The sequence below is a fragment of the Talpa occidentalis genome, unplaced genomic scaffold (genome assembly GCF_014898055.3).
Source record: "Talpa occidentalis isolate TD23 unplaced genomic scaffold, MPIMG_talOcc4v2.1, whole genome shotgun sequence".
NCBI classification, from domain to species: domain Eukaryota; kingdom Metazoa; phylum Chordata; class Mammalia; order Eulipotyphla; family Talpidae; genus Talpa; species Talpa occidentalis.
This window is the reverse complement of record NW_026555331.1, coordinates 110,812,243-110,825,026: the sequence shown is the minus strand read 5'-3', so window position 1 is coordinate 110,825,026 and position 12,784 is coordinate 110,812,243. Positions and strand designations below refer to the sequence as shown.

The 12,784-nt window shown below is 41.5% G+C and overlaps 1 protein-coding gene across 2 annotated transcripts in view; it reads left to right on the top strand.

Moving 5' to 3' along the window:
• Positions 1-12,784, top strand: part of AOAH (acyloxyacyl hydrolase) — a 177,656-nt gene that overhangs the window by 162,289 nt on the left and 2,583 nt on the right. For both annotated transcript variants that reach the window (XM_054692470.1, XM_037510299.2), the window contains exons 18-21: positions 579-637; positions 724-783; positions 2,059-2,155; positions 8,704-8,780. In XM_054692470.1, the coding sequence (XP_054548445.1) occupies positions 579-637; positions 724-783; positions 2,059-2,155; positions 8,704-8,780 (293 nt within the window). The remainder of the gene's footprint in view (positions 1-578; positions 638-723; positions 784-2,058; positions 2,156-8,703; positions 8,781-12,784) is intronic.

Sequence of the window (12,784 nt, the reverse complement as noted above, 5' to 3'; positions counted from 1 at the left end):
CCAGGCTGTGAAGGGATACATGAAGTATTGACACCCCTCTCCATCCAGGGGCCACTCATAGATTTAGGAGACCCTCAGTTCACCAAACTGCAGGGCATTGCATGGTTAGACCTACAGACACTTGAGATGTCCTTCCAGGCCCTCAACATGACATAAGTAGGTCAGACTGAGTGCTTCATAGACTTGGAAAAAAGGATTTGGTCAAGTGCCACCATGAAAGCCCTGTGTACCTTGAGAGAATTTGGCATTTCACACCAGTGCTAAGAGAAAGCCTCAGCTCTGAAAAATCCTTTGCTAGTGGTGTCCAGTCCTCAGAGCCCTGTAGCCTTCTGCTGGGCCCTGCCTGAGCCTGGGGGGAGAACTCTAGGTCAGAGTAGTTTCCTTAGGATCACTCTCCAATTCTGGGCCTAAATTTCTGGGGTCTCAGAGAGAAAAAAATCACAGACAACCTTCTAGAGCAACACTAAATGAAAACCCAAGATAGGTCCCAACCCTCTGCAAGGGAGAAGGTCACCAAGTGTCCCTGCAGGGTTGTCATATCCTTGCACAAGCAACATTCCAGCCCCTCTGTTTTCCAGGTCAGCTGAACAAGGATGTGACCTATGCAGATTTCTACTCCTTCCTGAGCTGTCTCCAGGTATCATTATACTGACTTGTTCCAAGGCAACGTCCTGCTACTGTTGCTGTTCCACTGTAATCAAAGTGGTGTTTTCCTGCTCTCAGGTCTCCCCCTGTCATGGCTGGATGTCGTCCAACAAGACACTCCGGACTCTCACATCAGAGGTAGGAGAATTCAGTTATTCTTATCCTGTGCAAGCTGCAGTAATTTCACTGGGAGTGAGATTCCAGCAGGAGGACAGTCTCCAAGCTGACAAAAAACAAAATCTAACCTCAGGGGTGCTTGAGGAGCCAGAAGAATATGGGTGCTCTGTCTCTGCTACCTTTAACCTGGGTGACTCTGTCTTGCTGTGTCTCTCAGTCTGTATACATCTGTCACTGTCTCTGTGTGTGTCTCCTTCATATGCACACATGTGTGTGCACACACAGAAATGCACACACACACAGTTTTCAAAGCTGGCCCTAGGTAATTTGTGGAGTTGGAGAGAAGTATGTGAGGCTAGTCCCTTACACACTCCCAGGGTGAATGCTCTGGGATCTTCCTTTCCTCTCTGAGGGAATCCAGGGTTCAAGTATTTCTTTTACGGATGGTGAATATTTCAAGGGATTTGTTGAATCTTTTTTCTCTAGAAAAAAACACATTTCAATTTAAAAAATGGAGAACACAGAAAAGCACAAAGCATAGTAATAACAATCACACCAAATTTCACCAAGTTATTATATGTGTATGTCTTTCCAATATCACTTTTATAGACAGAAATTTTTGAGGTTTTGACTCCATAGTATCAGAATAGACATGTTGTTTTATGTTTTCCAATGTTCATGAATTGTTCCTCCAAGTCATAATTTTGAAACTATTTTAGAGTTGATAGCATATGAATGTACCATAATTTCCCTTGGTGGTGGACATATAGATTATTTCCAGTTTTTCACTATGGATAATAAATAGCATTATGATGGACGCTTGTGTCTACATATCAAAAGAGATGTTGGACTTTGTATACCATCTCTATTTCCTTATGACCAACTCCTAGAAAAATTATTGGGTCAAAGGACTCACTCATATTTAAGGCTTGTAATTCATATTGTCAAATTACATTTTAGAAAAGCTAGAACAGTTGACTTTCTCAATCTCCTATCCCATGGCAATATTCTGTGTTGTCATGGTTGTTCATCTTTTCTTTTCTAATCCCAGGAGAATTTGTGAAGAGTGGTATCTTATTACTTTAATTTGCACTGATTTAGTTCCTAATGAATGTTAACAGTTTTCATATGTTCATTGGCCATTTGTGCCTGAATCGAATTTAATGTGCAGAGCTACTCACTGCTGATGCCTTGGAGTGGGGGTGGGGACTATTGATTTCTTTGTTCTGCCTGAATTGTCTCCCTAAAGATAAAGTCGAGGTTTCATGAAATTCTCCCTGCTTCTTTTGTATCCAGAGAGCAGAACAACTCTCCAATACACTGAAAAAAATTGCATCCAGCAGGAAATTTACCAACTTCGATCTTTTCTACATGGATTTTGACTTCCAAGAAGGTAAGTTTTGCTTGGTTTTGATATTGACACAAGACAAAAGCAGCAACTACAATTTAGAGCCAGCAGGCAGTAGCTAGGACAGGATCATCCTGCCCATTCTGACACATTAACAGCTCTGATTATCAACAAAAGATAAAGCATAAGACTCTCTCTGGGAAGGTGGAAGCTCAGCATCACCTCTTTATTTCCTCATCGCTTTAGAATCCCTGAAGCAGTAGAGCCAATGACAGCAGAAAACATCTTTGGGCAAGGAGCCAATAGGTCAGTGGAATCACCTAACCTGTTCCTGCTAGTTTATTTAGTGATGCCCCACTTACCCAGGGGCTGAAGATGAGTGTGACAGAAACGAGGAATAAAGCAGTACCTCTCATAAAGGGCACCGAAATACCTAGAGACTCAATAGCAGTGACAATTCCCCTAACATGATGAAACCAATCAGAGTCTCTATGGGAGGATCTCAGACTTGCTGGGCAAAGTAGACAACCCATATCAGCTTTCTGAGACATTATTGTTCTTTCTTAGGATTCTGTCCAAGCACTGAGATCTGTAAATAGGCATGATGGCTGGAGCTACAGCTTTATCCTTTACACCTTGGCTCTGAAAAATTATTATTTATTGACTTTAATCCTTTCAGTCTCATTTTCATTGCTAAGCAATTGTTATGCAAGAGGAAAGCCTCCTGTTGATTGACTGCCAGCTGAGATGATGCTAATGAAAAGCTTTACAGTGCAGGCAAAGGATGGAAGATTTCTCATCCAGAGTTTATCATCTCTTATCTTCCCATCATCAACTCCCTCCCCTCCCCCCACCCCCCACCCCCGCCAGCCCAAGCATCTGGGATGGAGCAGATGGCCATCATGAATTATCAAATATTACATTAGCTGACACATTTTGCATTGCAGACTCTAATACTTCAATTCTGAACATCTTTTCAACAAGAATGATTTCCCCTTACTAGATTGCCTGCCTAGGTGACACACATTTCTCTGATAGGGGAGAGACATTTTGATAAATAATTTCTCATTAAAATGCAGAGATAAAGACTCATCAATGAATTCCTGGTAAAAACAAGTATACCACCAAGTGATCTTTGATCATCATCTACCTAGGATATAGATGACGTTATTAAAAATATATAGTCTAACATTCACACAGAACTTTTTCATTTTCCAGAGTAATCCCTAGTCTGTCTTTTTTTTCCTTGGGACTATAAGCAATTCCCTGAACATTTCTAAACACTTCTTTCCAGCTCTAAAAATAGGGACAGCACAACTACTTAACAAACCTTGAGGATTATTGTACGCAAAGTGTCATCTTCCTAAATTCTGTACCTAGCACCGTAGTCAATACCCGCAAAGAGTACCATTCACTCACATCCTTGCTACTCAATATTTGGTTCAGAATGAGCAGCATCCACACCACCTGAAGATGAGCTACATATGCAGATTCTTTCCTGGAAAGTCCCCTAGGTATTTCTCCTTACTGGCAGCTCTCACCAACCAGAATTTCTTGACATTTTCATTTCCAGCTTTGTTGAATGCAAATGTGAAGATTTGTTGCGTCACAGGGTTTTCCTCCCCTTCACCATATGAAGCTGGTGAGCCCTCCACTGGGGGAGACTCCTGGCCATGGTAGAAGGGAGAGTGGAGTCAGAGGTCAGAGTGCCCTGGGAGGTGCCTACATGAACATGACACAGCATCATGCATTTCCCACAGAGGTGTCGCCATGGCCACTTTTTAAAGCACTGGAATTTTTGTCTAGTTTTCAGAATTATGGCTGTCTTGACCTAAGCCCAAAGTTAGGCTACTGCAAGGAGAATTTTTACCTTAAAATTTTAGCATTTTCCTTAGTAAGCAAAGGGGTAATCCACTCCAAGATCCATCTCCACCTCCCATGCCCAGGTAACTTATCATCCCTGAAATCTGGCCACCTCGCACAGGTGCAATGTGCTGTCATTAGAAGAGCCACGAATTTACAGCCAGATAGAATTGAATTCCTATCCCAAGTCAGACATAAATAACTGTGTGACTACAAACAAAATAACCAATCAAACTTTTATTTCCTTTTGAGTAAAGCAGCAATAACTGAACTGTGGTATTCATATGAAGACTTGAAGCAATGCTTATAATCTAGCAAGGTACCTTCCCACCACCATTGTCATCTAGTATGCCAGGCACCTACTACATTCTCTTATAATAGAGGGGGAATAAATGTTTATTCTTTTTCAATGTCCACCCAGACCCATCTCCCAGCATACCTCTGTGTCACTTTGAGAGAGCTTTGGTAGAAATGCTTCACTACAGTCTCCTTTTATCAGAGAGAGAAGTCCAAGAGCATCACTTAGTAAATCCGAGTCTTCAAGTCACATGGAAATCTCTCCTCATTTCTGTGCAATAATTGAGCTGATGAAGCCATCACAAATATCCTCATTTTTCAAAACAAAAGTTACAGTTCGCAACCAGTGAAAAGAGTTGAGGGTCTCCTCCCTTGGGGAGGAGAATCTTGTTCTCCCTCTGACAGCCTCGGTCCAGTCCTGGAAGATGACTGTCCATCTCCAAAGTCACTTCTGTGCCCCGCCCCCACTAGTGAGGAACTGAACAGAGGCAGCATTTTTCCCTTTCTTCAGGAAATGTCAGCTTGAGCAGGTGGTATCCTTTTCTTTTATCTGAACCACACCTCACAAAATAAGTAAGAAAATCTCTTGTCTGACAAGGCCATTTTTACACCAATAGTTTAAATACACTACCATCTGCCCTCAGATTCCAAAACAACTCAGTTGGAGTAGATCTGGTTTCTAGTTCCTCACCATGTGGTTTAGAAAAATAGTCAATAACCCTGGTGCTGACCAGCTTGCATCTTTCTCTTTTTAAATATCTGCTGTGCCATTGTTCAAAATTGTTTGTGAATCTTCTTCTGTGATTTCTATTTCATCTCTGAAAAGCTGGTCATTAGCTGTTTGTTTGACTTTATACATTATGCACCAAATCCCAAGAGATCATTAATTATCACTCAAGAAATTTAATTTAGGTATTCTGAAGAACAAGTAGAAATTCATTTACCAAATCTGAATTATGATCCCAGGTAAGAAGGAAACTGACTGACTTGCCATGCTATCACTTCTTTGGATCTCCCACTCTAAAATCAATCAAGGAGGAAATAGAGACTGCTGCCTGGCATTGCATTTATTCCAAGAAAGCAGAATTTCACCAGGAGATAAACTAACAAGCAGCACTAGGCCTGACAGATAAAACCTTAAATTCTTGCCTCTTTGAGACTGAGTTGGCCTGTGCTATTATGCTGATGTTTACAGGTATGCAGTGACTGGTACTTTTGCCCTCACAACAGCCATGTGAGAAAATGGTCTTTTCCACTGTGAATACGCTGATTATAACCTTGGTAGCCTGTGACATTCCTTTTAACACCTCCTGGATTATTTTATGTGACAAGTCAGTTCTTCTAAACACTGGACTCCCTCATACTGTCTGACAAGTGAGGAGGAGGAATGGGATTTGGGGGCCAGGCACATGTTTCCTGGCAAGGAAGACTATGTAATCATTGGTATTGTTTAGAATTGCTGGAGTGTGGTGATAATAAAATGTGGATATCTCCCACAGTCTCCACCCTAGACTTTGCCCCAGCTTCCTTGCAAAACTTCCAAGGTAATATCCCTTCTACTTATGCTTCTGTTCCTCAATTTCCTTTTCATAATCCCACATTCTGAAGCTGCTTGGGCCTCTAAGGGGAGTAGAAAGCAATGACCATCCCTTCTCATTTTGAAAACTAGGCCCAAATTTTGTGATTGAATTATGTCCATTTGTTCCACACATATAATACCTATCATTTCTTCTAAGGGCCATAGTTTTAGTTTGGTAATTAGTAACAAAAATGAAATTCTAATCAAAATGAAAATAGCCTAGAATATCTTGAAGTACAGGTGCCAAACTGGAATCACACTAGAGGAAGCTCAGAGAGAAGAAAGTCTAGCCTTTTTAATACCTGGTTCCTAATAAATATTTCTCTGCAGGAACATAATGTTGGCTTAAACTGTGTTTTCTTCATATGCTCAAATTTTGCTTTCCACAGTGGAGCTTCCAAATCTCCTTGTCACTATACTTATTTCCTTTATTTTTTTTCTTGGCCATTGACCATATGAGTTTAGAGTCAAGTTGTCATTCAACCTTCTCTGCAAACATGAAGGGTCCAAAAGTGCTGAAGGAGGACATGTGGTAGGCCAGGTCAGGCCCATGATTGACTTTGTGACTGTTTAATAGAATTCTCCTGTCTTATTCTGGCACCTTTCAGCAAGGTCTTTGGCCTTAACTGAGTTCACAACCATTGTCTTTTATTTTTTTATCATTATCTGCTAATTTTTAACACTCTATTGGGACTTTTTTCAATCTTTCTTTCTTTTTCTAACATCTGTACAAGCGTAATGTGAAACCAAACTAAAAATGAAGGGAGAAGAGGGAGAAAGGATGGAAAGGCCACTGAGAACTTGAGTGAAATAAAGGAATACAAGGAAAATAGAAGCCATGTCACCTCTACAGTCACAGGGCCAGAGGTGGAGGGGAGGGGAGAGAAGGTCACGCCTACCTGTGTTGGGCCTTTCCCCATCATTGTTGATTTTGTATATCAAAGACCCCATGGCACTGCAAGGTAATGATGAGGCAAATAGTCTACAAGAGCAAAGAACATTGAGAGAGCTCTAAGGAGGTAATATTGCCTGCACATGTGAGAAAAACCTTCTAAATGCCTGGTGCTCCATTAATTATAACCTGTTGGATGCTCATATGGGAGGTGATTCAAATAGAGGATCCGCATAAAGTTAGAAAGTAGAAAAACAGAACCCCTCAAAAAGAGAGAGAGAAGAAATGGGCACATCCTCTCCTGGGCAAGGAGGAAAAGGAAGCACCTAAACCCAGTGTGTAAAGTCCTGGTAGGTGAGCCAGGACTGGCAGTGTGCCCAAGGAGGGAAGTCTGTGACCCACAGAAGCTTTAAGGTGTCAGGTCCAGAGAGAAAGGCAGACCAGCAAAAATTAAACCTAAAGCAGAAATTCTGTTTCCAAGACCATGCCTAAAGAGACAGGCAAAACAGACTAGACAAACTGGTGACAGAGCCAGGCAACTCCATGCTCCCCTAACCCCAAGGCACTGTCTTTCACAGGGTAGCATGGCCAGGGGCAGGAAAGAAAATGTCAAGGGTGGTGGACTAGTTCCACAGAACAAATAAGCCTTCCAAAGAGTTAGTGTGATTGAAGCATCATCACAGCTCTGAGCTTCCTGTCAGAAAACCAAATATACACCAGAGAACTGCATTGATCTCCAGCACAAAGCAGTTTCTCCCTGGGACTCCATGTGGGGGGCACAGTGGACAAGTGTCCTTTATTTGAGTTTCACAAGAAATACAAAGATCACTTTTCAATAGCTGTTTCTTCTAATAATCTCCCATCAAATCCAGAAGCAATATATTCTGACAATCCAAAATGGTGGCCATTCCACCAGAGAACAGCTAAAGGGAATTGGTGATCCAGTGTGTAGTAGGACCCCAAAGCACCAGCAGAGGTTTTTTTTTCTCCTTAACTCTGAGGACAACAGTATTTGTCACCCCTCTGAGGACAAAGATGTGGTAGTCTATGCAGATGGCTTGCTGTGAAATTAGAACTAATTGCAAAAGCAGCAGAGAATTGATTCCATTCTGGGAAAGTTCAGCTTCTTTTATCCAGTCAAAGTCCCCAATAGAATCCCATTTGAGGACACAGATCACTGCTTGTGGAAGGTAAAGAAGAGAGAACTGGAGAAATCTTGACTCTGCTTGTTCCCTGGCTGATGCTGGGGGAGTAGGGCATGAGCTATGCTGGGAGCAGCCATTTCAACTTTTCCCCTCTGGAAGCTCTCCAGAGAGTCAAAGTTTCCTTGAGGAGTATGTATTGATTGTCTGATGTTATAAGGTAGAGATAATGGTGTTGGTGCCTTGGAACAGCTGACATTCTAGATCTCTTACCAAGTTGAAGGAAGAAGGTTGAAGGACAGTTTTATTACTTTTCATCACTTTGGGGCTCATAATATTTTCTCTGTAGCCACACTTACTCTAAAGGTGTGTAAATTTATGTAATTATATTTCTGATGAACTATATGATTTTTACGGTGATTATTTGACATAACCAGGCAATGCCTGGGAATGACAACCATGAAAGCAGATGTTAACAAGGTATTTAATTTTCCCCCTCATCTTCCTGAGATGTTTTCCTACTAGCCACTGAGAAGTTCAATGGATTTAAATTGATGGGTAATATTTTGGAGCTCATCCTTTCCCACCACCATCCTCCTCCAAAAACCACATTCTTCCAACACTCTCACATATTTTTTCCTGTCTTAGAAGATCATTTCCATTTAGAAAGCCCCTCATAGGCAACCATTGCTGAATAAACCTAAGAAATCAGTAGGCAGCTCTGATTTTTCTCATGGCCCTTGCTCTCAAGAAGTGACCATTGCTGTGGCAGCATGGCTGTGACACTCTGGTTGTGACGTGTTGCTTGTGTGTCCTACAGTCATAGAGGAGTGGCGGAAGAAAGGCGGACAGCCCTGGCAGCTCATCGAACCAGTGGACGGATTCCACCCCAACGAGGTAAGCCCTGTCACACAATGGTTACCAAGGCTGTTACTTTTTTAACATGATTATGCATCCATATGTTTATTTTTGTCCTGTTTTATACCAGAAATAATTTGAGATGATGTACACACATGTTTAAGATGAAAGATTCAGTACAAATAAAGTAAAAGTCAAGCTTAAAGGAAAATAGGGTAGAAATTAAACCTGGCTTCTGACTTAATGGTAACAGCTCATAGGATGTGTGCAAGGAAACCCTCAGAAACTGCTAGTGAGCCTACAAAATCATCTCTGCTTTCTGCAGGCTGATACAAAAAAAAAAAGTATCAGTCATGGCCTCCATAATATAAAAAATAATCGAAGTACTTTCCCTACAAAAAAATCACAAGGATTCCTGCAAGTGAGACCTATAAGAAATTTCCTCTATAGATGCTTCTAGAAAGGACACCATGTAAGAAGAAAGCAGTGCTCTTAGCTATAGGCTACAGTAAGAACTGTCTCTCACCTGGAATTTCATAGTACAGTTCTAGAAAGTAGTTCTACTCTGGCCTCCTTACAGAGAAAGGGGACCTGGAGAGCAGGACTATCTCCCCTCCCACCTCATCCTCCACCCTTTTATCGTGGCTTCAACAGAGGAAGGTCCACTTTTATCTGTTATACATACCGGGCTTACTCATACACTTATTTACTTTTAAAATATATAAAAGAAGAAGTAGGGGAATAGTTCTGCCACTTTTTAAATTTTCAGCTGGCAATCTCTCACAGCTATAGTCTTTTTAACCCAACCTTTGGTAAGTGTGGTAATGCAGTGATGAGGGTCCTGGTGGCTTTGGCCCCGATCGATTATCCAGACCACAGGGAAGGCAATCATCCCCACAGGAGCCTGAATGAACCTTTATCTGCTTTTACCCCCTGCTCTTGTTCTAGGTTCAATGAGTGCCATTGGTAGAGCTAAGAATTACCTCAAAAAGAAAGAGAAAAAAGGGTGCCTCTCTGTCAGCAGATAAACAGTGGAGTCCCACAAATGCTGTGGAATTTTTAAAATCAATATTAATTGTCTGCTTCATTGTTTAAAAATAAACCAAGAAGTTAATATGAATAATGCTCCTCAGAATAGCTAACCTTGCTGTGCAAATTGGATGAGTTGATCCAAGAGAGTTATTGACTAGAAGCTGGTTAAATATTAGAGTCTGACTCCTAAGAAATGATGTGTTTGGTTTCAGAATAGTTAATGTGGAGCCCTTCTTTCTAAAAATAATTAGGTAATCTTTCTTGTCATTCTCTGCACAACACAGAATTTTAGCCTTCTGATTCTGTAGAGAATGGGGATATAAAGAGATGGCCAGAAAGGATGTTAATTAGGAACAACCTTAAAAAAAAAAAAGTGTTGAAGAAAGCTTTGTTTTATCTCTATGGACATATCATCTGATCTATCAAAAGACCTTCCTGTCACTGACTCCTAAAATAATATTCAAGTTCAGGGTCTGTCAAATTGGGGCTATATCTGGCACTCCAACAGTTTCACCTGGAACTGATTACTCAAAATAGAAGCACTATCTAATTGTGTCATTATCTTATTATTCCTGAGAGAATTACTCATGTGTCTACAGTGGGTGATAGAGTGTAAGGGCCTCCCCAGAGGTGCAGTGGTTGAAGGCCACGCTGCAAAGCTGGCCGCAGCCTCTGCAGTGCCGGTTCGATTCCCCGCCCCCGCTGGCCAGGGAGAACCCCACATGGTGCAGCAAACCTCTCCTACCTCGCCCGCTGCTCCCCTCAGTCGTGTCTTTGGTCCATCTGCCTGTTCTGCTCCCTGCTCTGGCTCTGGTGAATTCTCTCACCCTCCTGTGCTTCTGACCTCTACCCCAGTTCTTATATAAAATAAATCTTAAAAAAAAAAAAGAGTGTACACTAATGGTAGAGCCTCACCTTAAGTGGCTGACACTAGGTAATCATGCCTAAAGCCTGCATATTGAGCTGAAAGGTCCAGATTGCAATTTGCTATTCAAAAGTGTTTTATGAGTGGTTTCCAGAGGGAGAGAGATCTTTTGGGAGGATCTTCTGTGTGAGACAGTGATGACCTAAGCAAAGGTAATGGGAGTGGCAGAAGGAGAAAGGTTTGTATTAGATTCAGAGACATGGTCATTTATTGAACATGAGGATGAAAAAGAATGAGATGCTCAGCGATGAGACCTCATTTATGACTTGGGAAACCCTGGATGAATAATTCCAATGCCCAGTGAGGCAAAGAACACAGGGCAGGGTAGTTTAAAAAGGAGTTTGCTGCATGTTGTGTTTAAGGAACTTACAGAACATCAGAATGGGGATAGCCTTTCAGCAGAGAACACATACACAAACTTAGAGCTCAGGAAGGAGCCTAGCCTGGAAATACAGAAGTGAGCCCCATCTTGATACAGTTTTGACTCGAAGCCTTAGAGCAGGGTTCTAGTTGTCGCTGCTTCAGTCACTGTCTTACAGCAAATGCAGTGTTATGGATCCTTCTAGACTGTGAGTTAGCTATGGGATTCAAGATATTGACTGTCACCAACTGCCCAATTAAGCAAGCTCACAAGTTCCCAGTCCTCTTTCCCCCTCTACATGGACTCATGCCTGAATCCTGGATAAATCAGAGACTAAGGGTAAAAACTGAAACTATTGTTTCACCAAAAACTTGTATAAAACACTGAGGTAGTCACCCCCACCTATGAGAATTTCAAAAACGACCTTTCACAGACTAGTGAATACCACATGGTTTCAGCACCACAAGGCCTACTGAGAAACAGCAGCAGCAGGCAGACAGGTATGTGGCAATGCCCCCACAGAAGCACTAAGCTGGTGAGCTACCTGCAGAAAATCCTTAGTGACCTACAAAGTGGAAGAAGGGCCATGTCTGCTGAAATTAGCAATGGCATCTAGACAAAAGCAGCACCACCCACATGGCAGTTACCTTAGGACTCTGCAGCAGGGGTCCTGTAATAGCATATAGGCAGTTGTGGTAACTACCATGTCAACTAAAAGGAAGGGGTGAACTCCTTTAACCAGAAAATCCACTTAACCAGAACCCCATTCCCTAGCATTCTGCTAGACCATATTTTATCCCATGTGTACATTTAGAAGGGTCTGTGAGTGAGGCAGCCTGTGATCCCCTCCCATGCTACTGATGTGTGCAATGGCAGGAGGAGGCTGTCTCTGTCCCGCACCCATAGGACAAATGCTAGAGAGATATGTGGCATAAATCTTTCAATAGCTAAATAAATCAGCCTGCATCCATCTGAATGAAATACCATGCATCAAATAAAAAAAAATGATATAGTCTACAGATATAGTGATCTACAGATCACAGAGATGTTTGTAATATAGAGCAAGAATGTAAAAGCAGATTGTGGAGGCAATGACAACGTGTGACTGTAAATTACACTTATATACATAAATACATAAAATGCTATTTATAGAGGCATCCAACATGTCTGTGTGTGTGTGTGTGTGTGTGTGTATACATGGAGATATAAAATCAAAAATTCTCTACACAGAATGGTATTTTATTATAATTACTGATTACTTCCATTGTGTTTATCTCTTTGCTTAATTTTTTTTCAAATTTCTCTAAAGTGAAATGGTATTGTTTAATATTTAAACAATGAATAGGGAAGCACAAGAGAATATCTGTGTTAAAAAACAGCTAACTTGAAGTGATGAGGGTAAAGTATGCCCTGCCAGGCCCTGGGCATTGTGTTTGGGAGTTCTAGAAGAAGCCCACAATTGGTGCCCAGTGTTTGTGAAATGAATGATTGATTATACCAGGTCATTCTATCACAAGTCTCTAGTCTAGCAATATCAATGTCACTCTCATTTTAGACCCACTATATTAGCAAGGTACATTCATAAATATATTCATTCCATTAGAGTCACACCCAACTAATTGCTTTCAAATCCAACAGTTACCACAGGTTCATCTGAATCCTCTCATTTTAACTTTCTTCTTCTTCCCCTTACCCCTATGTCCCCTCTTATTAATTTGGATTGGA